At 40.5% G+C, this 26,080-nt stretch overlaps 1 protein-coding gene across 11 annotated transcripts in view; it reads left to right on the top strand.

Annotated features, from left to right (window-relative positions):
- Positions 1–26,080, top strand: part of Cadps2 (calcium dependent secretion activator 2) — a 529,199-nt gene that overhangs the window by 185,553 nt on the left and 317,566 nt on the right. For all 11 annotated transcript variants that reach the window (XM_063285976.1, XM_039108614.2, XM_002729291.6 and 8 more), the window contains exon 3: positions 4,268–4,600. In XM_063285976.1, the coding sequence (XP_063142046.1) occupies positions 4,268–4,600 (333 nt within the window). The remainder of the gene's footprint in view (positions 1–4,267; positions 4,601–26,080) is intronic.

Raw genomic sequence — 26,080 nt, 5'->3', positions numbered from 1 at the left:
TTAGAGTGAGTTAGTGCAGCCTTCATTATGGTTTTATAAGAGAAAAGCACTCAGCGACAATGTTCATTTGTGCCTTTGCTTCAAAACTAGAGTCACTTAAGGGAATGCTAGCTCTTGGCTATATATTAAGATGGTGAGAAAAAAAACCAAAATAACTGCTCATATGGAGTATTAGAAATCAGTAGTTTTCCTGTAGTGAGACTATAAGTATATATTTTGTTGGTCAGGGTTTATGCACATTATAGCATTTCTAAAAGAGTCAACTTCAGGTATTTTCTAGAGAAGCAACATTACATGTATCACCACTAGTTATTTTCTCGTATCAGCTGAAAAACAAACTATGTATCATTGAACAGGAAAGCCATAATACATAAACAAGAGGAGATGACTACTATGGGCAATGAAAACAATAAAAGAAACACTAGAATTAGGAGGCAGAACATTAGAGGAAGGAAGAAATCCCAAAGAGAGTCCCACTCTATCAACCCCAGACCTCAGACCAAGCTTAACTAAACATATGTGTCATGGAATAACAATAAAGTTACTGCATTGCCACAGTGGTGGACATAGGGGATCTGTTTGCTCTGAGTTCTGGGGCGAGGTCCACAGGGAGATGTCAGGATCCAGAACTGGAAATCTGCCAGTGAGGATGGTACTCTGAAAAGACTCCCTTGGTGTCTCTGAAAAAAGAGCTGAGCGTCCGTAATGTCACCAGGAACTACAGTGAATTACAAGCCCTCCTTCTACCACAGCCCACCTCTGGCTCACTCTATGGCTACTGCTTTAAGTGGTATGAAACATGCTGCCTGGATGCGTTGCTTTGAGTCCTCAGCATCTATAGCAACTTTATAAAGAGGTATAACAAAAATTATATATACATAAGTATATTTAATTAAAATATAATTATATGTAATAAATTGTTACTGAATCCAAATAACTCCACTCAAATGTTCTAGGTTCCCAAATGAAAGACACACACACACACACACACACACACACACACACACACACACACAGAGACAGAGATACAGAGACAGAGACAGAGACAGAGACAGCGAGAGAGATGCAGCCTTTATATTTTAACATGCCTTAAAACAGCTCAGTGGTTGGGCCACTTCCAAAACTCCATGTGGGTAACACACTGCCCTCCGATATTTCTGAGCTATTGCTTACTAAAACCTGTCTTCTATCTTGGCTGCTCCAGACCCAGACCTACAACCCTCTCGGGCTGAATTTCCCACCACCTACATGACACCTTTGTTCTCTGTCTAGCATCTTTCAAGCATGGCCGCTACTCCTCTCCTGGCCAATGGCTACCTCTCTTACTGCTCCTCGTTCAGTCCCTGCCCAAGAATCCTAAAGTCCTGCCTCTGTCTCCCTGCCCAGCTATTGGCCACCAGCAACTTTATGAACCAATCAAAACCAACCGGGGGGCAGGGTCCCTCAGTGTCATATGTGTGGATTTCATGCAATTTTGATGACCAAATTAACATAATGCATTCACCATTAGACCAAATCCACAACAATTGGTAGATATGATATGATTATGTGATTTCTATGTTTAAGGCATAATTACAGAATTTCTTCAGTAAATACTGTCAGTGCCTCATGAGCAAAGCGGCATTAGTTAAGAGAAAGAAGAGAAATCATGACGTTCTCATGAGTACTCAAGAAATGTCATTTCCAGACAAAATATATGATTGAATGTCTGGGTTTCCTTCTCCCTGACCCAGAATTATTAAAGGCATCATTCGTTTCACTCCTTTATAAAAACAAGGGTTATTCTTTATAATCCGAGTTATCCTTGAACTAAGTACACAGTTGGCCTTGGTGATCCCCCTACCTCTGCTTCCTGTGTCCTAGGAGCACTAGTACAAGCCACGATTGTTCTTACGTCTCTTTAGATATATTTTGTTTTGGCTTGGAGACATAAAACGCACAATAACAGGGACTTCTAATCACAAGTGATCTAGAGCTGTGGCGAGATAGCACACATTTTGTGTAGGTATTGTATATGCGGTTGCCATAGGTAGAAGTTACTAATGCTTTAGCATATGAGTGACAATGACTGAGACAGGAAACAAGAGCAGCTTTTGTGAATGGCTCAAGAGAGGAAACTTTGGGGGCCAGGTGGCCACATCTGCCAGATAGTAAGGCAGAAGGGCAAGTGAGTCACCTGACATGTGTAGGACGTATTTGTAACTGGTTTACATACAGACAGGTGAGGTAGGCGGTCCAATGGTGCAGTCCTACCTGTAAGAGTACTTAGTCATTATGTATGAGTTTTTTAAGGAAACTTGCTGTTTCAGGGAGCTGGAGATGTAACTCAGCAGTCAAGAATGCTCGAAGCACGGTCATAACAAGCCAGGGCATTCCAGGGTTCCCAGGGTTCCCTGAATACCTGTAATCCCAGTGCCCAGGTTCAACAGAGACATGATCCCTGGAACTTGTGAGCTTCCAAACAAACTAAAAGTGAAAGCCATAGGTTCACAGAGACACCAGGCCTCAGAGGATAATTGGAGCTGGCTGGTTTCCAACATAACTATGAAAACGAAAGCCACGAGTACAGGGAGAGACCTGGCCTCAGAAGACTAGGTGGAGAGTAATAAAGATTCCTCAGATCAGACTCTGAGAGTCCCAAGGGTCCCGGTTAGTTGACGCCGTTGGTCTTCCTGTGGAGTTCCTATCTCCTCTGAGGCTTGCAATTCTGCCTCCTATTTTTCCACAAGAGTCCCCAAGCTCTACCTACTGTTTGGCTGTGAGTGTCTGCGTCTGAGTCAGCTGCTGGGTGGAGCCTCTCAGAGCCCAATATGCTCCTGTCTGCAAGTATTACAGAGTCTCAGTAGTAGTGTCAGGGATGGGTGCTTGCCCATGGGAAGGGACACACGGTCTGGACCTAAGCCTCACTGCACATGTGTAGCAGATGTGCAGCTTGACCTTCATGTGGGTCTCAAACAACTGGAACAGGGGCTATCCCAAAAGCTGTTGCCTGTACATGGGAAATGTTCATCTAGCTGGGCTGCCTTGTCTGGTGTCAGTGGGAGAGGAAGCACCTAGCCTTGCAGAGACTTCAAGTACCAGGGTGGGGGATACCCAGGGGAGCCCTCACCCACTCAGAGGAGAAGGGAATGGGGGATGGGTGAAGGATTATGGGGGGGTTGACCAGGAGAGGGGCAGTGAGTAGGATATAAAGTGAAAAGTAAAAAAGAAGACTAAATTAACATAAAAAAGATTCCTCATATCCTCTTCTTGTCTATAGATATGAATTGGTGCAAACAGCCCCACAGGCATGCATGCATATATATGCTTATGCACACACACACACACACACACACACACACACACACACACACACACACACTCTTAATGGATATTTTTGTCCTAGAAGCACAACAGCAGCGTTCAATGCATGGTAGCTGCATTAGTTTTTCAGACTCCTCTGGACAAAGCTTGTGCCACATATCAAGAAGAAAACAGGAAAATTAGCAGTGTCATTTGATTAGTATCCATGACAAGATGGTCAGATTCATATGTCAATATGCTTATATATCTTACAGGTGATCCCCCTCCTTGCATCCCTGTAGCTATGAGACAAGTGTTAAGAAGCTGGGGAGCTAATGGGGTCAGAGAAAGGGACAAGAAGCCTGACCTCTGAGCCATGAAGAACTTTGGGTTAACAGTTACATAGGATGTTTATTTATTTTAAGGGCACTTCTACAGAACTGTTGGTCTCCAAACCCTCCTGTGCTTAAGAGTTACCCTGAATTCCCAAGTAAACATACAGAAGTTGGCCATGTATTTCCAGCTACTTTCTTACCATTTGAGTGAGGTGAGAGAGGTGGGCGACTGGCGAGACAGGAACAAGGAGTTATAAACCGCAGTTTATTTCTTCTGGTTTCTGGAACTGGGAGGTTCTAAGTGAATGACTCTTCCTAGACCATTGTCTTAGCACTGTGTTGTTCTCAGGCTGCAGAAGGACAGAGCCAGAACCCAACTGGGCCTCCATTTTAGAGGAGCCTTTTACCTCTGAGTCCTTAACCTTCAGGTTGAAAATATATGTAGGTTATCTCGTAATTCCCTCAGAACGGCTTACTGCCTCTCTCAGCCTTTCAACCTTTTAGAGATTTTGGTCTCCTCTCATAAGTTACCATGTATTATATTATAGCTGTGTTATACAACATCTTGAGCCATGGTGGAACCTTGGAGTCGTGGCTAGGTGCCCTCAAAGCATAGGTGTTGATGGCCATGGGTGATTTTTGTTTTTCAGGTTTTCCTGAAGAGCGACCGAGTGGCCAGAATGGTTCAGAGTGGAGGATGCTGTGCTAATGACTTCCGAGAGGTGTTTAAGAAGAACATAGAAAAGCGCGTGCGTAGTTTGCCAGAAATAGATGGCCTGAGCAAAGAGACGGTGCTGAGCTCATGGATAGCCAAATACGACGCCATTTACAGGGGAGAAGAAGATTTGTGCAAACAGCCGAACAGGATGACCCTGAGTGCTGTGTCTGAGCTTATTCTGAGTAAGGAGCAGCTCTATGAAATGTTCCAGCAAATTCTGGGTATTAAGAAACTGGAACACCAGCTACTCTATAACGCATGCCAGGTGAGTATCCCGATGTCTCCCCTCGCCGTGTCTGACGCATGGAAGGGACATTGCCCGCTTACGACCCTAGGGACAGGTGCTCTGCTTTTGCTAATCAGTTTCCTTGAAGGGTTGAGTGAGGCCGAATTTTAATTTATTTATTTTTAATAAATAAAAAGAGCGATCATTTGAAAGAAGCTTTGAAAGAGGCTGGGTGGAGAGAGAAGAATATCAGTATCGCGGCTGCTCCAAAAGGACATCAGGGTTGTGCTTACTGGACATATATAGGGCAATCCCTGAATATAAAAGTGACTGTCATCTGCTGCCTAAGCAGTGTCCCCAGTATATATGAGCTAGTGGTGCTCAGTGCAGAATAATTCATCATCAAGGTTTGAGGCTAGTCAAACCTTTATTATTATGGAAGTAATTGAAGTTTCAAGATTTTCTTTACCTCGGCCTGGAAGAAATAAATCGATGATGATCGTTAAACTGGCTGATTTAAAACAATGGTAGCAAATAATGTTTCCCCTTAAGTTGTTATTCAAGTTGCGCATATAGAAAACTGTAAAAAAAAATTTCTCAGGTTTTTCATTTTTAGGTGGGATGATTTGTCTAATAATATATTCCTAGGATTTTTGCTCATTTTGGGTATATACATTATTTAAGCCCTAATATGCAATTCAGATCGCCAGAATTCTGCCATTTTAACATGCATTAAGAAACGCACTTCTATAATATGCATATATTTATTTTTAACCATACATTTTTATTTTAACCTTTTTTGCAAATTTAATCTCACTTAATTTCTGGATCCCATCCATGTCCCTTAGTTTGCATCATTAAATTATGGATAACTTAGGTAAATAAAGAATTAATTAATAATAAAGTACTGTGTCACCTTCACCCTATGGGCAGTTCATGAACTCACGATAATTGATTTTACTGGGTCATTAAGCCAGGAGGTGGTTTGATAGTGGAGGCCGACCATAAATCACACATTAGATCATAAATCTTACCGAGTAACAGACATGTTGGATGAAGACTGTGTGACCCACAGCCCACGGTGGTTCTTCTGTATGGCGAATGTTGGTGAGCGTCACTGTGTAGTAAAATTGAACTTCATTCTGTGGCTACTTAGTGAGAATGTATCAAAAGTCTCACTAGATGACAGAAAACAAAACTGAACAAACTGCTTTCCATGTTGCCAATGCAGTGGAGCTGCAGGACCTCCCACGTGACTATACATTCCAATTTCTACCCCTTGTGGCAGGCCTATAAAATATAATTCCATGTAGTGCAGGTTTAATGCAAACTCCTTTGTCTTCTTCATCAGAGTGTTCTTACCTTTGTGGTGTGGAGCTGCTAATCCTTCTCCCGTGGCTTGTAGTACACAGCACTTCCAATTCAAATCACTAACATGATACTGAATTTATATTTACATACAGCTCCTTCAGAATTTACTTCACATATGCATGTCTGTCAGGGCTGTTCTGTCTTCTTGTACGATTGCATCCTTTACTGTGCTGTCCTTTGTTCTTTCTCTAAAGCCTCCTTTGTCTTAAACTAAGTGAGGTCGTTGCAGGGTTCCTATGATTAGGATTAGCATGGTGGATATTTTCTACTTTTGACTTGTAACATAATTATCTTTTAGAATGTAGTTGGGTCTTGAAAGCTTGTTCCTTGTTTGCTTGCTTTGTTTTGCCTTGTCTTGTTAAGGATCACCCAGATAGATTTGTCTTTCAATGCTGTGTGTAGACCACTACTTCATTCTTCCGTTTTTATTGTTGGATAGTTTCATTATTTACATTTCAAATGTTATCCCCTTTCCCAGTTTCCCCTCTGGAAACAGAAACCCCATCACATTCCCCATCCCCTGCTTCTATGAGGATGCTCCCCAACCCACCCACCCACCTACTCACCCGCTCACCCTCCCACTCCTCACCTCCCCACCCTGACATTCCCCTACACTGGGGCATCCGGCCTTTACAGGGCCAAGGACCGCTCCTCCCATTGATGCCAGACAAGGCTACCCTCTGCTATATATGTGGCTGGAAGCATGGGTCTCTCCTTGTATACTCTTTGGTTGGTAAAAGCTCTGGGGGCTCTGGTTGGTTGATATTGTTGTTCTTAATATGGAGTTGCCCTTCATTTCTTTCTCTGACTCCCCCATTGGGGACCCTGTTCTCAGTCCAATGGTTGTGAGCCACCATGTTGCTGGGAATTGAACTCAGGACCTTGGCAAGAGCAATCAGTGCTCTTAACCACTAAGCCATCTCTCCAGCCCCTATAGACCACTCCTAATTAAAGTGATTGCTACAGGTGCCTTAAATAATATAATCTGTTGCCGTTTTCTGCTATTTTCTTTTGTCTCTCTCATTTTCTGTCTACTGTCATTTTTAATAATTACATTCTTGCAATTTTCTATCTTCTTTTGATGTAGCCCTTACATGTTTTCAGATCTTAAATATACTTAGTAGGTTTTCTAAATTATACATTATAGATCTTAAAATAACCTAAGACTTCCCTCATATGACCCTGGAAGACTGTTAGTCCAGGCTAGCTTCCCTGTGATGCAGTGGTCTCACAGTTGTCCTCTAATCTCATGTTGTACTGGTGTAATTCATTTTGATTATGATATAATATAGTCATTCAATGATTTGTATTGATTTTTGTTTTAAAAAGTTAACTTTTCTATTATGAGCAAGCTATTCTTTATTGCTGTTAAAATGCTTTTATATTTCTAGCACTTTCTGTTTTCAACTTTTCCTTTGAGATTTTCAGCATATAAATAGTTGTAATTATTTATTATATCCTCTTGTTTGACAATTTTGTCTGGTTCAGATGTCTTTTACATTCCTTTACATACATCTTTCCTTGTTGTAGAAAAACTAGGTATTTTCTGTCTGCTGATATGATCTGACCTAATAAGGCTTTCGTGTGAGAATTGTGTTAATCTGACCATGGGTTGGCTTGTACTGTTTTTTATGGTCAAAGAAGCTTCAAACAATTGGTTCTGTTTTGATTTTCATTTTCATTAACTAATTTTTTTGATTACTTCTACATGTTTATTATATATTTTATTTACTCTCTTCCCCATATTCTCTCACTTCCCTCTTATCTCCAGCAGGCTTCTCCAGTCTCTACTAGTCTCTCTTCCAGACTCATGACTTTGGGGTTTGTTTATGACACAGTTTAACCAGGGACATTGTGTGAGCATTGCATTAGAGGTGACCTTTTTCTATAATATACATATGTTTATATTTATTTAACCTTTTTGCGAGTCTATTTCTCTTAATTTCTGCATCCTATTCTTGTTCCTTATTTTGCAAGTTATTTTTAATAATATTAGATGAATAAATCAATAATTAATAATGTGTTACATCACCTTAACCCTGCAAACAATTCATTCACTCACCGTGATTGGTTTTACTGTGTCATTGTGCCTGGTAGGACCATCACTGGGGACATAACTGAAGACAGTGAATCTTACTACTAGGAAATGGTTTAACAGTGTGTGGTATGATTCTTTACCTCCTCCTCCACCCGTGCTTGCTTTTATTCCTATCCTTGACTATGGGCTCCCTGAAGTACTTCACAGAGACTGAATTTTCTTCCTCTGTGATGTTGGAGATGAATCCATAGCAATGTGCTGAAAAGGGGGAAGGGTCATCCTTTAATCTAATTAAATATTTTGGCGGACCTTTGTCTCTGTGACATAGAACCTTTGTGCTTCTGTTTCTTGTCCAGGGGAGCCATCCCTTCTACCTCAAAAGGCCTTAATTCCTTCTCTTGACTACAGACTTTACAATGTATTCTCTTAGGCTCTGCACACCATGACCACTGTGCTTTTCTGGACTGGGTTTTATTTCTCCAGTAGATGATTCAGGAAAGCGACATTTTGTTTGGCAAAACCTTTCTCTAGATTTGGGAGAAGGGTCTGATAAATTTAGAAAAAGCCTTCTACTCCGCCTCTCATGGCTACATGGGACACTTTATTGGATCTGCATTACTAGAGGGACGTCAGTGAAATCAGGAGCTTCCTTATTCTCTGGATTCAGCTTTAGCAATTTGTCAAAAATACAAAAAAAAAAAAAAGTGTTCTACCGGCATGCTCATTCAAATACTGTACTCTTCAATGTGTGTCTTTTTATATTTTGGATTAGTGGTTTTCCCAGGTACTTGGACCTCTAAAGCGCATGCGCACGCACACACACACACACACACACACACACACACACACTCTCTCTCTCTCTCTCTCTCTCTCTCTCTCTCTCTGGTTTTTCTATTTGTTCAGTCTTTGCTCATAAGAATGGGAGTGGTGATATCTAAATTGTTTTATTTAATATGTTTGAGATGAAAAATAGAATTCTTTTGAGTTCTTGATTGAAGAAGGGTAGAGATTAGTCATTAAAATAAATAAAAACCAAAAAGAAATTATAAGAACCTATCCTCATGGGGGAAGTTTTCCTGTGGAATTCATTTACAGAAATTATAAAATAAGTTTAAAAAACAAAAGAGATTCTCTTTTCTGCAGGTGAACCACATGCATACATGCCCATTTTTCCCTCTTCCCCCACCATGTGTGTGTACGTATGTATAGTGTGTGTATGTACATGTGTGTAGTGTGTATGTACATGTGTGTTGTGTGTGTGTGTGAGAGAGAGAGAGAGAGAGAGAGGGAGAGAGAGAAAGAGAGAGAGAGAGGGAGAGAGAGAGAGAGAGACAGAGAGAGGGAGAGAGAGAGAGAGAGAGACAGACAGACAGACAGACAGACATACACACTAAGTGTATGTGTGTTCTATAATTTTTTGGTTTTGGCTTTGTCATCCAACAAGGCATAAGACACAGGACACAGTTTGTGTTTTATTTGTTTTATTGTGTTTTAAGGAACATTCTGGAAAGAGAAGTGTTAGGTTTGGAGAGCACAGAGAGGACCTCATCTAAGCAAGTTGCTTGAGCCTGCCTGTAGGCTTCTGTCCCAGAGACTGATTTCCTCTTCCTGTGTGTCAGGGAAGGTCTGAACTTCCTGATGGGTGTCACAGTCTTGGTTTTGCTTGTTCCTGCATAATCTCTTGGGTTCTTTTGCTAGCAATAAACCAGTAGAAAATAACGAAAACATATTATATACTTTATGGTCAGAAATTCAGATTACACAGCTGTTCAGGGAGATGTGTAGGATCTGAGCAGCCATGGGTCTCCAGGGTCAGGAGAGTGGAGATAGAAAGGTCTGGAACGAGAGGAGGCCTTTGCCACCACTGCCTCCTGACACCTGCTAGAAGTCACCTAGTCAGATCCTCTGTCCCACAGCTGCAGAGTAGCATCTGGCTTAAAACTTCAGGAAGCTAATGTTTAAAAAGCACAGCCATGAACATTACTTCTGGTAAGAACCAGAAACTTATTAATTAGCATAATTAAGGCATTAAGGAAGCTCCTGATACACCAAGGTAGGAGGTATAGCATACCATGCTCAATGGACCAAGTCTGGGATGGTATAAATAAAAAATAGGTACTTAATTGTTCTTTTAAAAAATGCATGTATATAATATGTACTCATTGTAGAATCTAAGAAATAATCTAAACACTATCAGAAATTAGATGTTATAATGTTAACACCAGTTGTTATTTGGTTTGAGGATAGTGTCTGTTCACATCTGTTGCTACATGTAATTTTAAAAACCAAGCTACTGACTTTCCTGGGAGCTCGACCCTCTCTCTGGCCTCTCCCAGTTCCCTTTGCTACATCTAGCTCCGCCCAGGATAGATGGCGACCCTCATCCACTGGCTCCCTCTCGCCTTTTCTTTTGTTCCTCCGGGCTAGTTTCTCCAAGTCACCGGCTACCACCCCTGGCTTCTCTCCTTTTCTGCCTAGCTTTGCTCCGCAGATGAAGAACACGCAGGCAGCTTTATTATTTTAAAACTTGCCAGATAGCACAATTGGTGGGCGCAAAATCTCCAGCCCTAACCGTATCAGCTAGTCTATATCAGTGGCCTCCACTGGTGGCTGAGACCGCTGGTTCTAGCTACCCCAATATCTCACAAGGTTTTTCCATGCTTCTCCTTCCAGAACCTGGGCATAAATAGCTCTTGCTCTTTCCCCATGTCTCTGTCTCTCTCTCTCGGTCTCTCTCTCTCCCCCTCTCCCAATCCCCCCTCCCCCTCTCCTTCTCTCCCCCTTTCCTCCTCTTCCCCTCTCGCGCTCCCTCATTTGTCCCCCCCTGGGATCTGGAAGTCCCTCCTATCCTTTCCTACTCAAGCAATTGGCTCCAGGCCTTTTTTATTGACACAATCAAGAACCAATTAGGGAATCAGCACCTCCCCCTACACACATCCATGCAACAAATCCAAAGTGCTCATCGTAGCTCTATAGCTCTAAATCATTAGCCAGGATTTAGGTGGCCCAGCATAGTAAAGGCACTCACCGTAAGCTGTCAGCCCAAAGTCTAATTTCAGAAGAACATTCCAGAAATGAATGAGCTTCAAGTAACATCCCTGTTCTTTTACAGGATATTAGAAATATGTGCCTTATAGCCTAAATCACTAAACAATTTTATTTCAAGCAGCTTAACAAAAATGGTATCAATCAACCGTTTTCTCTTTAACCAGAAATCCAATGCATCTATAATGATTATTTTTAAATGTGACATAAGCTAATTACAGCATGCTAAAATTAATTAGTAAGCTCATCGTCCAGAAACATGCTTGAAATATAGAAAACATACTCCATGAGTTGTGTGAAATGAGAGCACAGTGACAGATCTAGATGTTGGCCAGCCTTGATCTTTAAAAGCATGCCTTTGTAAATGCCGTCGTGGTGTAGTAACTCCTTTCATGGCCCCATTCCGCAGAGGCTGAGGAGGGCAGGATAATGTTTAGACATGTCATAAAGAAGTTTATCAAAATGAGAATTTTGCTTAACTGCCACTATTTCCCGGACAAAGAGACCAGCATGCACAGCCTGCAGGACAGGAGGTGGGAGCATGGCTCTCGATGACGTTAACATGGGAGACTAAGGACCTTCTAAACTGTAAAGACATGCAGTCCTACAAGACCAGAGCCTGAAGAGTGGAACACGTAGTACTGTATATACTCATTGCAATTCTTATCCTTTTGCCTCTGTATTTAGATTTAAAGAGGATTAAGTAAGTCAATTTTGCAGCTATCTAGATCCTAATCTTTTCTGCCAAAAGCAACCTTCATCAATGTTTCATAATCTCATTCCATTAACTGAATAGAATGACTCACCTAGATTTACCCAAAAGTCAAAGCAAAGTTAATTGAGATCTTGATCTCGTAATATCCCCTCCCCCACCAGAATCCCTTGTAGTCTGAGAACTTGGAGGAGAATTAAGAATATTGTAGAACTGCCTGAATGTTTTAAAGTGGTAGCCAGAATTACTTGTGAGTTGTTAAAATTTCGTGTTTATGATTCCATTTCTCTAAAAAGCTTCCAAAACCTTTGAGGATTAAGGTTTGGAGAGTAATTTGTATTTTAGATTTGGGCTGTGGGTATAAAGCTTCACATACGTAATTAAATAATTGTTATATGTGCTGGCTTTTTCCCCATGGAAAGGAGTTCCTCCTAGAAGCCCAGAAACCATGGGGCGTTAAAACTTCAGAACACTTCAGTTCATATAGCCTGTAAACAGTGAAGGGCAAGAGAAATGCCCTTAAGATTGGAGCTGGGCTTCACGGCACCATCTTCCTTTTTCACTTATTTTAGGCCAACATCAAATACTAGACAGTACGTAATCACAACTCAAAGTAATTGTGGTTTTCAGTAGAAATATATGCATATTTTATGTAGTTATACTTGATAACTTTTAAAATAAAAATATGAATGAGGAAATCGCAATGACTTAGAGGTATTTTTGTTTTATGTAATTTGAAATGTTAAAATACTTAGAATGCTTAAGTATGACTCAAACCTCAGAAATAAATTTTATTTTTTCCACTTTTGAGATATTAAAATTGATGATTGAAATACCTATAAATACTTACGACTGTTTATTTCTTTTCTGCAGAATTTCCTGACAGCATAAATTTGACTATGAGTTTGATTTAAATGAATTTAAAACGCTAAAATTTATAATTGAAGTAACTATAAATACTTATAAATGTTTATTTATTTTTTTCTGTGCAACTGCCTGATACTATAAATCAGATGAGTCTGCATTAAGTGAATTTGAGTCTCTGGTTAATAATACTCAGTACATTTCCTCTCTAAAAACTGTTTTTATCTTTTAGCCTTGTAAATAAATCAAATTGTACAAATGTACATCAGTTAACTATACATTTTTATTTCTTAATTTGGGTCAACATATGGTATGGCCACTCAAACGCTATTGCTACCGGGTGTGGTGGTGTACTCTTATGTCACCTGCACCAGAGAACCTGGGCTATAATCTTGAGCTGGAGGGCAGCCTGGGCTGTACAGCAAGACTTGGTCCTTGCTTTGTTGCACTCCTCTTGCTGTCTTGCTTGCTGTCTTGCAGGCTGGGTCCTTTTGGCATGGTGGCTTACACCTAGAATCCCAGCTAAAGCAAGATGGTTGCAAGCTACCAAATGAAAACAGTGTCCTAAAATATAAAATGAGAAGCATTCCTTAATATTTCTCCTTAAAATGTTCTGTTAAATGGGCTTTTCCTTTCTAGAATTTCAGCTCCTCTTGCCCATGTTTTTGCTTTTCTTCTTTGCCTAGGCCCTGCCTATTGCTGTTAGAATGTTTTCAACTTCTCCAGTTTTAAAACTGAAGACACACTTACAGGCGGATGGGACTCTTTTACAGCAGTGCTTTGAGAGAGATGTTTTTGCTAATCTACCTGTTGCTTCTCTCAACTGCTAATGAGAGAGAGTACTGCTTCAGACACAGGAAGGAATGATGACTCTATGCAACATGATTATGTTAATGAAAATAATCTATAACAAAGTCGCCATTGTAGTTCTGTGGTATAATTTGAGGCATTGTATCACGGGACTTCTAATTGTGTTCTTTCGTGGTTCTGCATGGTTATCTTTTCTAGATTTGTGGGATATGACATCAGAATTTTTATGGATATTGCATTAACTCTCTACATTAATTTTCATATTAATTCTATCCATTCAAAAACAAAGATTTTTTTCCATCATCTAATGTCTTTTTAATGATTTCTTACCATCCAGTCTTTCAGTTCTTTAATTAGATTTAACACTAGGTGCTTTTTAAGCTATTAAAAAATGGTATATTATTAATGTCTTCTCTGAGAGTACATTTTTGGTATTATGAAGGCTAGGGGGATATTTTAGTTATCTTTTTATTATATGTAGATAATATTCATAAGTGCAGCATGCACATATGCACACACGTGTATACTCCTGCCCGTAGAACTAGAAGAAGCCATCACATCTCCTGGAGCTAGAATTGCAGATAGTTGTAAGCTACCATGTGATTTCCTGGAAGCAAACATAGTCCTCTCCAAGAGCAGAGCTTTTAACCAGTGAGCTGTGTCTGCCGCCCTAAGGATACTGTTATTCTTTTAATGGAGATGTTTATATACTGCAGAATTAAAATGATACATATGTGTGATACATGACTAAGATTTGGTTGTTTCCCTCAAGGTATTTTCATGTGATCAGGAAACAGATATTAGTACACTTTTCTGTACTGTGGTAAGGGGTGTGTGTGTGTGTGTGTGTGTGTGTGTGTGTGTGTGTGTGTAGCTAACATGAAGACATTAATAACAGAATCCTAATTTGACTTTGAATTGCATCCATGGGTTTCTTTGGGTTTCTTCAGTTCTGTGTAAATGATAGGACAAAACAGCTTTGAAAACTCCTTGAGGCTGTGGGCCCTCAGACTAAGTCCAGCATTTTATATACATGGGCTCAAGAGTTGCACTTCCTTGGTGATGCTGATGCAAACCGAGTGCAGAGGAACTCACCCCAAAAATCCCACCTTAGGGTTTTGCTCTATGGTTTTATTCATCTGTCTGGGAGTAAGGGGCATGTGTTGAAGAAGTAGAGGGGACATAACAGTGTGGAAACATCGGCTGCTGTATTGAGTTTTATTCAGTTTGACAGGTTTTTTTTTGAAAGATAATTTAAAATTTCACAAATGCATGCGTCCGTGAGAGTATGCAACATGCATGCCCACGAAGTATAGAAGAAGGAGTGAGACTCCCAGCAGCTGGACGCTCTGAATGGCTGAATCACTCCTCTAGAAGGTTTGTAAAAGGTGGAAGTTTCTGAATTGTACAAGATGAACAGAAACGTAATTTCTGAAAACAAAAACAAGTGAACAGGCAAGAACCAAACTGAACAAAAGGAAACAAAAACAAAACAGGATTGACAAATGTGCCAGGGACTGGACGGCTTCCATTTTATGTGAATGAACAGTAAATGGCCCCTGTGGCCTCTCGCTTGTTGAGTGCTAAGTACTCATCCAGTCGCACTATTTAGGGAAGCTCTAGGAACACCAGTACCTCACTGGAGGAATTAGGTCGCTGGGGTGTATCTCTGAGGGCTGTAGTTCTCCTTAGAAACCCCTGCCTCTCTCTGCTACTCTTCTCCCACGAGGGGAAGGATCTCCTTGAACATTAATTTAAGTTACCAGGGACTGAAACAAACTATAGCCAGGAAACAAATTCTCCTTCTAAGTTATTTTCTCTTAGGTATTTGGTCAGAGTGATGAAAACTAACTATGCAGATCGTAGTAAGTTAGGAAGGTATGCTGTATGAATTTCTAGAGAAGTAAGAGATGAACTTAAGGAGTCAAACACTTTGACGGAAGAGCTTAGAATTTACCTTGTGACAGACAGCAAGGCCAGAGCGATAGCAAAGCAATGACAGGAACAAAGTGGGATTCCAAAAAGTTACTTGGATTGTGGCTTACAGAAAGACTGCCCTTCCTCAACTTACCTGTAGGGATGGGTCATGTATTTTGTTAAACAGAAGAGAAGGCGAAGAACTGAAAACTCATATTTAATCAGTAAGCAATCTGTCCATGTTCCAGTTTCCTGTTTTAGCTGTGGGTATATCAGAACATTGTGGTACAAATGCATCACAGATGCAACTTAGATATTTCAGAGGATTCGGCCCGTGTGCTCGAGCATAACATCACAGTGAACAAACACAGTGTACGGTTAAGTACAGTGGTTTACTTCATGAAAACTAGAAAGCAGACAGAACAGTCAGGGTCCAAGCATCTGTCGCCCCAAAGGATCTGCCTTCAGCACCCCCACTATATAACAAGTTAAATCCAGGCTTCTGCCTCAAAAATATCAGCTGGAAAAACAAGTTCAAAACGTAAGCTGCTGGGAGGGTATTTCATATTCAAATAACAGCAGTGTACCCCCTGGACACGAACAGAGCCTTCCTCTCTTAGAATGGAAAATCTAAGATCTCCTGGAGCTTTAACAATCCCATCACTGCTCAGAGGTCCAAGTGTGAAGTCTCCTCAGAGACACAAGGCGAGCTCTTAGCCGTGGGCATCTATTAAAAAAAAATCAAAGAATAATGTGCACACTTCTAACATAACAGAACATAACATGATACAGAGCAAATATTTTAATTGGCAAAGTGAGACATAGCGGGATCAGAAGTAAGGATCAGATCAGAACAAGACGAAGTGCATTATGGTACCCACCGAATGCTGTAACTCTAACTCCCTTCTATCCAGGGAAGGTGGTCTTCCGGTGTGCGCTCCCACAGGCCTTCCATGTTTTCTCTCTCAGGATCACTCCGTTTATTGCATGTCCTGTTACTAAGTAGACATCTCACCTTGTGGCTTCTCTAGATTCTTAGGGCCTCCACTGCAGCCTAGACTTCACTTTCACAACTTCTCACTCCATCCTTTCTCAGGGGTCTTTGTAGGAAATCTAATCCCATTCCACACTGTCTAAATCGCAAAACCTTCCTTTGAAATCATGGTAAGTCCCCATGGCCTTGTCCTACATTCTATATGGCTGCAGGAAAAGAAAAGTCTCAAGTGAATACCACTTAGTTGGTCACAAGTCTCCTTGGATAGTTGCTGCTGTGGCTTCTGAGGGCCTGGGTGGATGAACTCAAGACTACAGTTCCTCGTATTTCTTTGAAGGATCAGGATGAATCAGGGAGTTTTCTCCTCAACAAAGTTTGTTAAAATGAGCAGTTTTATATAATGTTATGCCCTGGGGTTTGTGTTTAGGGCCTAGTCTTAAAGGATCATTTCTAATTGTCCCACTATAAAGTAACCCAGGTTTTTAAAAAAATAGCACCAGTGTCTATAACAATATATTTTCATGGTTTCACTCATTTCTTTTCTAGTCATACTGTATATTTTTAAATCGATACCTTTCACTTCCCATTGTGTCAGGCCTTTTGGTTGTTGTGGTTGTTTTGAATCTTAGTAATCAAAGAGCAATCATCCACAGTCTGAATTCTACAAAATGCTAAATCCTCTTCCACCTCAAATCAGTTTAAACGTCATCTTCCGTTCAAGTTTCAGGAGAGGGAAACACGAGGACAGATTCTCTGCCCAAATGTAACACAAGTGGCTTTTAGTCCAACGTCCACAGGAAACTCGTGGTTGCTTCTGTTGCCATGAGCTTTCGGAGCTCCCACCAGTATCATCTGTTCAGCTCCGCTTACAGCATCCGTGAGCTTCCTTCGCCCATGCCTCTGATCCTTCCAGATTCTCCCTACAACCGAGGTCCAGAGGCCTTGCTTCTGAGACAAGTGTTCTGTAGTGATCACTTGAGCATTTCTGCAAAGCAAAATTCCCAGCAGAAACAACGGGAAATGCCAATCAGACTCTTCTTTCACGGGGCTCCCTCCACCCACGCTCTCTTGGCCCTAGGTGCTCTGACAGAGTGTCAAGGGGGCTAAGTGGCTGGCTTAGGAGAGTCACTTATTTCATGGCAGCTTGGAAGTGGAGAGAGCGATAATGGCCCTAGACAGGACAGCCTTGAGGGTTTTTACCGACTTCCAGATAAGTTCTACCTCAGAAAGTGTCCGTATCCTTCCAGATCAGTGTTACCGCCTGGGGCGTAGTACTCATAACCGGAAGCTGGGAGCGCGGAGGTGGGAGGCATCACATCCTGAAAGCAAAACAGAGATCTGTATTTACTTCTCTATTGCCTCCAAAACTCGGGACCTGCTGGGCCTCCCTGCAGCCTGTGCAGTCTCCCGTTTCTATGCTCTGCATTCTATTTCGGAATTCCACTCAATTCTTATATATCTACCTAGATCAAAACACTGAATCACCAGCCTCTCTAGGAAGGAACAAACTGCAGATTCCAGCAGGGGTGGGGATTGTGGATGCTCATCTGATGGAGCTATGTGAAGCATAGCATGGTACCTCCCTGGCTGTTGTTCCAGCCCACTAGTTATCCTGCCTTGGTCCAGCCTTCCTTTGAGGGGCAGCAATTGTCATGGAACAGGGCTGCTCAGGGCAGTTCCTGGAATCAAGTTTGGGGTGACCAATATTGAAATCCAAGTGGTATCTGTCTGTATAAAGAGAACACATGAAATTGGATGTGCAGTTTTGTAGTTGTGATTAGTGGTAAGATTTGGGGATAGACATTTGGTAGTCATTTGGAGCACTTTAATATTGTGAGCCATGTCTTAAATCTCCTTTGTTTTACACCAGGAAACCCCCTTACATGGCCTGGAACAGTCCAGTTATCCCCTTAGTAAGCTCTTATATGATGAATAGCTGTGATCAGCTTCTGAAACGTAGTACAAGTAATCGAAAGACTTCTGTTGTTGTTAAATACTGAAAATGACATCACTTCCTATGTTGATGTGGCTTTATAATTCTGACACAGCAACTCTAAATGAATAAAACGTATACCTCCTTCTATGAACCGTGTGTGGCTTTTAACTCACTGTGCAGGTATTTGTGGAGGCATAGTTCCAGAAGTGTGACTGTTCCTTCTAGTTCTTCAGTAAAGCGGTGTGGAGTTTGCATGGCGTTTACACTGCCCTGTATCAGTAGAACAGCTAGGTCTTCTGTAATAGTTAACTGTGTGACTGCCATGTTAGCCGTTGTCATGCTTCATTTTCCTACACTTTCGTTTACCTGACATCATCTCCATCACTAGGGTACCCTACATCTTTATTTTTTAAGACCGAAGGAAATCCTGCTTTCTCCACAAAGGTTTCCCATATCCCACCTCCCTGTCTTTTTGCTAAATGTTGGGAGAGAAGAAAAAAAATCTGAAGTACTACGGTGTTCTACCATAACTCCTAAACCTGTCATTATCTAATATTTCATCTATGTTTCTCTATATATTAATGTATAGTAATATGTAATATGTTTTCATATATATATATATATATATATATATATTGAAAACAAAGAACAGGTGATATTTGTAACACAGAACTAAGGAGTATGAAATAGACTGACACATGAAGCCATACCTTGGCCCAACCATTATCAGTTGTGTGGCTGGAGGAAAGTGGCTTAAACCAGTCTATGATGAAGATTTCTATCACTGAAGCAGGACACTAATAATCTTTATTGTGTAGGAATGCGCCAGGGCCTAACTGAGATAATGTTTATTAAAGGACAGTTGACAATATCAAATAAGTGGTGGTCATATTTAGTTTTTATTAGTTATGATGAAATTACAGTGCTAATCTTAAAAGCAGGTCTACATGCATTATTTTATTTGATGGTTAAACTTTCAATCATAGGATGATTAATATAAATATAGATTTAACCATTTTATCAAGTAAATATTACTATCAAATACTTGCTTGAAAACATTAGGTATTTAATTTTGCATAAAATATGTATCTTTTTAAGATTTATTTTTATTTTAAATGCATGTGTGAACGCTTACTTGTATATATGGGTACCATGCACATGCCTGGTGCCTATGGAGGCCAGAAGAAGGCATTGAATCTCTTGGAGCTGGAGTTACAGACAATTGAGAACAGACCGAAGTCGATGCTGGGAACTGAACCTAGATCACCATGAAAAGCAGCAAGTACTCTTAACCACTCAGCCTTTTATCCAGTACTAGAAGATGAAACATTAATGCAAATTCTAAAGCAATCTTTATGATATAAAAATTTACAAAGCTATATTTGACATTATTTTATGGGTATATGTGTGCATAGATATCTATATACACATGCATGTATACCTATAGAACAGGTATATATATCCTTCAGGCTACAAAGATCCCATGGTTTTAATATTTGAGATTAAATTTCTTATGTTCTTGCCTTTTGCCTTTGAACATTTTGATCCATTATTTAATATAGTTTAGTTCAGTTCACATAGGGTAATTTTATATCTAATTAACTCATTCATCTTTTCCCTGTTTTACGTATTCAAAGGAAAGTGTGGTTTGGGAAATGAATTTTTAAGACTCTTAGAACTGTTCTACAGGAATCTGTGGCAGAACTGCTATTTCTGAGTCAGATTTTTATGCATAATTTAAGAGGTAGATATAAGGGAGTTCTTTTAAAGGTTTGTATGTAGCAGACAGGATGTTATCTGATCCTTTCATAGATAACATCGTACAGGGAACACATTGCTCTCAAGAGCCACGTAATAACTTCATTTCCTTATGTTCTTGTGTTGTATGAAATTACAAAAAAAGATAGTTATTTTGAAGTTAATATCTAATTTTTAGTGATCAAAAAGGCAAAGGACAGATTTTTAGTTTTGTTCTCATGGGCGTTGCCTCATGCAAAATGAGTCAGGATGAAGAAGATCTTAGAGTCTAGGAAACTTCCAAATGAAAGTGGAATTCTTCTTTGCATTTGCATTAAAATTGAGTTGCTGGAATCCCAGCATTAATGATGGATGCATTCCATTCCTTTCAGTAGGATGAGGTAAATATAAAGCAAACCATGCGCACTGCATCTGGGGGAAGGGACCGTAAATACCTGAGCAGTGCAGGACCACTGTGGAAAGCAGATCTCTGGGTGGAATATGCGTGCTGATAAATACTTTAGATAGTTTTCTCAGATGACTTGGAGACTTTTGTGTAAAACTAAAGTTTGGGAGAAGAGCATCAGTCTAGGAGAAATTGGCACAACAAAGTGCATGGTTCGGAAAATGTTTGTGCGTGTTTGATTAAAAAATGGGTCCATCGTGCAGGTAACCCAACTGTATAATAGGTTGCAATGGTGGCTTGGTGCAAAGCATCCGAGGGTCTAAATACTAGGATAAGGTGTTGGGGTATCATTCTCCCTTACTTAGTTTTTATTTCCATCCATCCACTTCCTCTTCCAACCCCTGAGGCTTTCCCTCTCACACCTTGAGACTCCAGTATGATTAATAAGATTCCTATGCCACTATAGAAAGTCGTTGAGGATTTAGTGCTGAAGATCAGTTTAGTTTATAATTTGAATTCATATCGAGATGACTATAAGGAGAGAACTTCTCTTCGTATCGACTCCTAGAGCTGGAAGTTGAAAGATGGAGAAGCCCTGCGCCATAACTGACGATAACTCACTGAGAAATGACTTGCAGTGGCCCTCTGAGGTAGAGCGCAGCAGCCAACAACCAAGACAGAAGTCGGACGCTGAGGCAATGAGCGCATAGCAACCTAAATAAGTCATCTGTAGAGAGATGTTCTATTCTTATGGTTCATGTTTTGAGTAACGACCGAGACTTAAAAGGTGAGGTAAAATAATTTGATAATAAAAAAATCTTTTGCTCACTGTTTTGAGGCCACCTTAGAGACGTCCATTTGTACTTGGTCATCATTAAGTAAGAAGTGAGCGTTATAAACCTATTTGATAAACTGCAAAGCAGCGGGTAAGTTGAATTTAGAGAAGCATTTTGTTTGTATCAATTATTTCGTAGGAATATGTGTAAATAAACAGATTTATAGATAAAATTTATGAAGTACGCCACTATGAATTAACTTCAAGGGAAATATCAAATGTATATAACAGTATAAATCATTGTCAATTTGTATTTATCGTACTGGTAAGAAAATTAACGAGATACAATTAATTGCAAAAATATGCCATAATTGGAATGGATATTTAAAGAAAAATGTAATTGCTTTTTTTTTCCCGGGGAGCAGAAGTGAGACATGCTAGGCTTGGCAAACACAAAGACGTCACTATAGGAAAATAGAACTATTCATCGTTTCTCTGTGGTCAACAAGATTAATATAAGGACAGTCAGTCTGGTTGGCAACGGCAGTTTAATCCCAAAGAGTGTTCTTTACTAAACAATACCTTAAGGGACATTTTTAGAACAATCTATCAGTATGTGACTAGATTTAATGAATTCAAAAATTTATGGGTAGCTTTTAGCGCATTAGAAGGGCAAGGCAATACCACAGGCTATGTAAGGAATCTGCTGGGTGAAGCTTGGTAAAGTGATCTTCATACCGAAGGTACAGAATTTCTTAGGTTTAGGAGATGGTTTATTGTCGAAGAGTCCTTGCTGCTCTTGCAGAGGACCTGAGTTCAGCCCTCAGCCCTGGCCTACATAGAGTGGCCTAGAGAATTCAGGAGCCCTTGTGGGCACCAACACTCATATCCACATATACATAATTAAAAATAAATTTTTAAAAAGGATTGTCTCTGTTTAAGGTAATCTGCAGGCTTTTGGTCCTACCCAGTACTTCTCAAAAGTATTTCTGTTCTCTGGGGCTTTTTCTTCTCCAGAGAACAAGACAGAAATTGAACAGGGACAGTTTAGGGTTTGAGATCAACACGTTGAGTGAGGTTCTGCATTTTCAGTAATGTTACGTTCCCAAATGCTCCCTGATCCCACTTGTACAGATTTTTCATTGCAGAATGTCTCTAACACTTTTCACGTCTCTTGTGGCTATTATAGTTTCATATATAATTTTATCAAGTTTTTATTTTATTATTTAAGAGTGCAGACTCCTAGGATGCTGTAAGTTTATAGCCGCTGAAAAGCCTACAGCTTGGCTTGCTTCACAATGTTGAGAAAGTTGATGGACTTAAGTAGCATGACTGAGTATGCACAAGGAGAAGACTGGGCCCTGATGTTCCCTTAGAAAGGATTTAGGAGGGCAGGTTGATGGTCTGGAGGAGGGAGGAGGCTCCTCTTGTGGGTTAGGGTCCAAGGATCACACAGCTTCTCAGCATACAAGACAAGAGGCTTCTCTCCATCCAGAGAAACACTTATGAGTAGGTTCTTCACTAGTTTTGAGTAAACCATTTCTTTAAGAACTGTAGGTTAACTGTCAAGCAGAAGCAGTTCTGTGAGGATAAACTGATTTTACAAAATCCTAGTCCTATAACTTTAAATAGGATCACAACACCCTAAAGGGGCAAGATAAGAATTCTCTCCCCAGAGAATTCTGAATGGGGAGATAGCGTCCCCACAGCCATGAAGGTGAGGATGATCAAAGTACATTTCTTGACAATATATGTCAAGTCAGTGAAATTCTTTGGAACTTGAAGTCACAAAGTATCTGTGTGATATAAATTAGAGGCATTGCTGAAGTGAGAGGTGCCCCTGTGCACCTGTCATGGTCAGGGTTGAATGGCACTCTCTAAAAGCCCTATCCACAGTGCCGTGGAAGACATCTGTGAGGTAAGTAATCTCTTGTCACATAAAATATTGAAACTATGAACTTAGAGAAAATGCATTTCACTAGCAGGTATCCTGCTGAAATGAAGATTTGCCTGTGATCCCACTGCAACCCTCTGAGTCAACAATTGTATACCCAGCAACAGGGCTGCTGTCCCAACAGCATCAGACAATGCCCATGTCTGTAATCTATGTATTCAGATGGTTCTTTCTCCTGAACATCATACTTCCTTTCAGGTGTGCACAAAAATCACCTATTTATCTTACACTGAGTATTCAAAGAACAATGGAATTATTCTATTTGACTTCATTTTTGAGAATGGGTTCATATGTGTGTATGTGTGTGTATGTGTGTGCACTTGTATATGTGATATACATGTGGGCATACATGTGGAGACCAGAGGTTGATGCCCGTTCTCAGTCCTCATCTTCAGTCAGCCTCCACCTACTTTTTTGGATGTGGTCTCTCACTGACTCCGGTGCTTGCTGACTGGCTAAAGTGACTCCCTGTCCAACCTCAGGAACCCTTTTGTCTCTGCCTGCCCAGTTCTAGGATTAAATGTGTGTATCACCACATCCCACACCTGGCTTTTTATGTATGTGCTGGGGCCTGAACTCCTGTCTTCACATAAGCACTTTACTCACTGAGTCATCTCCCCCTTCCCTTCATACTAATCCTTAATTATTTCTTAATTAGAAGTATTTTAGCAGAACTGATACCATCCCACAGTTCCCTGCACCCAAATCCCGTGGGGGAAGAGAGCTGACCACCCAGGAGCACAGACATCCTGAGACTGCAGGACAGACTGCCACCTCTGCACACCTCTGCCCACATCCCTGGTCCAAGAGGAAGCTGCACAGTGCCTCTGGACACAGGGATATAGGAACAGACAGCTGCAGGTACCCGCTGTTCTGGTCTGCTCCCAGGACCAAACTGAACTGGCCAAACAGCTCCCTGCACCCGAATCCCGTGGGGGACAGAGATGGACCCTCAGAAGGGTGGATGTTCCTGAGAAGTCAGAGGAGAATACCCTCTGCCCACAGTCCAGACCCAAGAGGGAATCACATGTGCCAACTGTGCCTGCTGGGTGCAAGGACCTACATGAGAAATCAGGGGCAGGACCCTTTGATTCCTGCCCCTGCCTAGAGCTGGAACACAATCTCCAGAAGCATCGGCACACCTGAAATCAGAGCACCTGTTCTCCAGAAAGGCTGAAAGAAAACAGGAAAACGGTTCTACAGGAGTGCTGACACAGAGGCCTACAGGTGGTCAAGTCACCCTCAGAAACAGCAAGACAAGCAAACACCAGAGACAACCCAATAGCTAGAGGCAAGTGCAGGAAACTAAGCAACAGAAACCAAGACCACTTGGCATCATCAGAGCCCAGTTATTCCACCAAAGAAAATACTGGAAATCCAAACGTACCAGGAAAGCAAGACTTAGATTTAAAATTACATTTTCTGATAATGATAGAGGATTTTAAGAAAGACATAAAGAACTCCCTTAAAGAAATGCAGGAAAACACAAGTAAACAAGTAGAAGCCCTTAGAGAGGAAACACAAAATTCCTTGAAAGATCACAACCAAACAGGTGAACGAATTGACAATGGAAATAGAAAAAATAAAGAAATCACAAAGGGAGAAAAACCTGGATATAGAAAAACCTAAGGAAGAGACAAGGAGCCATAGACACAAGCATCACCAAGAGAATACAAGAGATAGAAGATAGAATCTCAGGGGCAGAAGATACCCTAGAAAACATCAACACAACTGTCAAAGATACTATGAAATTCAAAAAGCTACTAGCCCAAAACATACAGGAAATCCAGGACACAATGAGATCAAATATAAGGGTAATAGGTATAGAAGAAAGTGAAGACTCCCAACTTAAAGGGCCAGTAAATATCTTCAAAATTATAGAAGAAAACTTCCCTAACCTAAAGAAAGAGATATCCATAAACATAGAAGAAGCCTACAGAACTGCAAATAGATTGGAACAGAAGAGAAATTCCTCCTGTCACATAATAGTTAAAACACCAAATGCACAAAACAAAGAAAGAATATTAAAAGCAGTAAGGGAAAAAGGTCAAGTGACATATAAAGGCAGACCTATAAGAATTATACCAGTCTTCTCACCAGAGACCATGAAAGCCAGAAGATCCTGGACAGATGTCATACAGATCCTGAGAGAACACAAATGCCAGCCCAAGTTACTGTATCCAGCAAAACTCTCAATTAACATAGATGGAGAAACCAAGATATTCCATGACAAAACCAAATTTACTCAATATCTTTCTGCAAATCCAGACGTACAAAGGATAATAGATGGAAAACTCCAACACAAAGAGAGAAACTACACCGTACAGAAAGCAAGAATATAATTTCATTGCAATGAAACCAAAAGAGAGACAAACGAACATAATTCTACCTCTAACAATGAAAATAACAGGAAGTGACAATCACTATTCCTTAATATCTCTCAACATCAATGGACTCAATTCCCCAATAAAAAGACATAGACTAACAGACTGAATACGTAAAGAGGACCCAGCATTTTGCTGCATGCAGGAAACACGCCTCAGAGACAAAGAGAGAGACTACTTCAGAGTAAATGGCTGGAAAACAACTTTCCAAGCAAATGGCTCAAAGAAACCAGCTGGAGTTGCCATTCTAATATCAAATAAAATTGACTTTCAACCAAAAGTCATTTAAAAAGATAAGGAAGGACACTTCATATTCATCAAAGAAAAAATCCACCAAGATGAGCTCTCAATCCTAAATATCTATGCCCCAAATACAAGGGCACCTACATTCATAAAAGAAACCTTACTAAAGCTCAAAACACACATTGCACCTCACACAATAATAGTAGGAGATTTCAACACCCCACTCTCATCAATGGACAGATCATGGAAACAGGAATTAAACAGAGACATAGAGAAACTAAGAGAAGTTAGGAACCAAATGGATTTAACAGATATTTATAGAACATTCCATCC

The sequence above is a fragment of the Rattus norvegicus genome, chromosome 4, assembly GCF_036323735.1.
Source record: "Rattus norvegicus strain BN/NHsdMcwi chromosome 4, GRCr8, whole genome shotgun sequence".
In the NCBI taxonomy this organism is placed as follows: Eukaryota; Metazoa; Chordata; class Mammalia; order Rodentia; family Muridae; genus Rattus; species Rattus norvegicus.
Note: the sequence above shows the minus strand (reverse complement) of the source record. Positions and strands in the feature narration are given on the sequence as shown.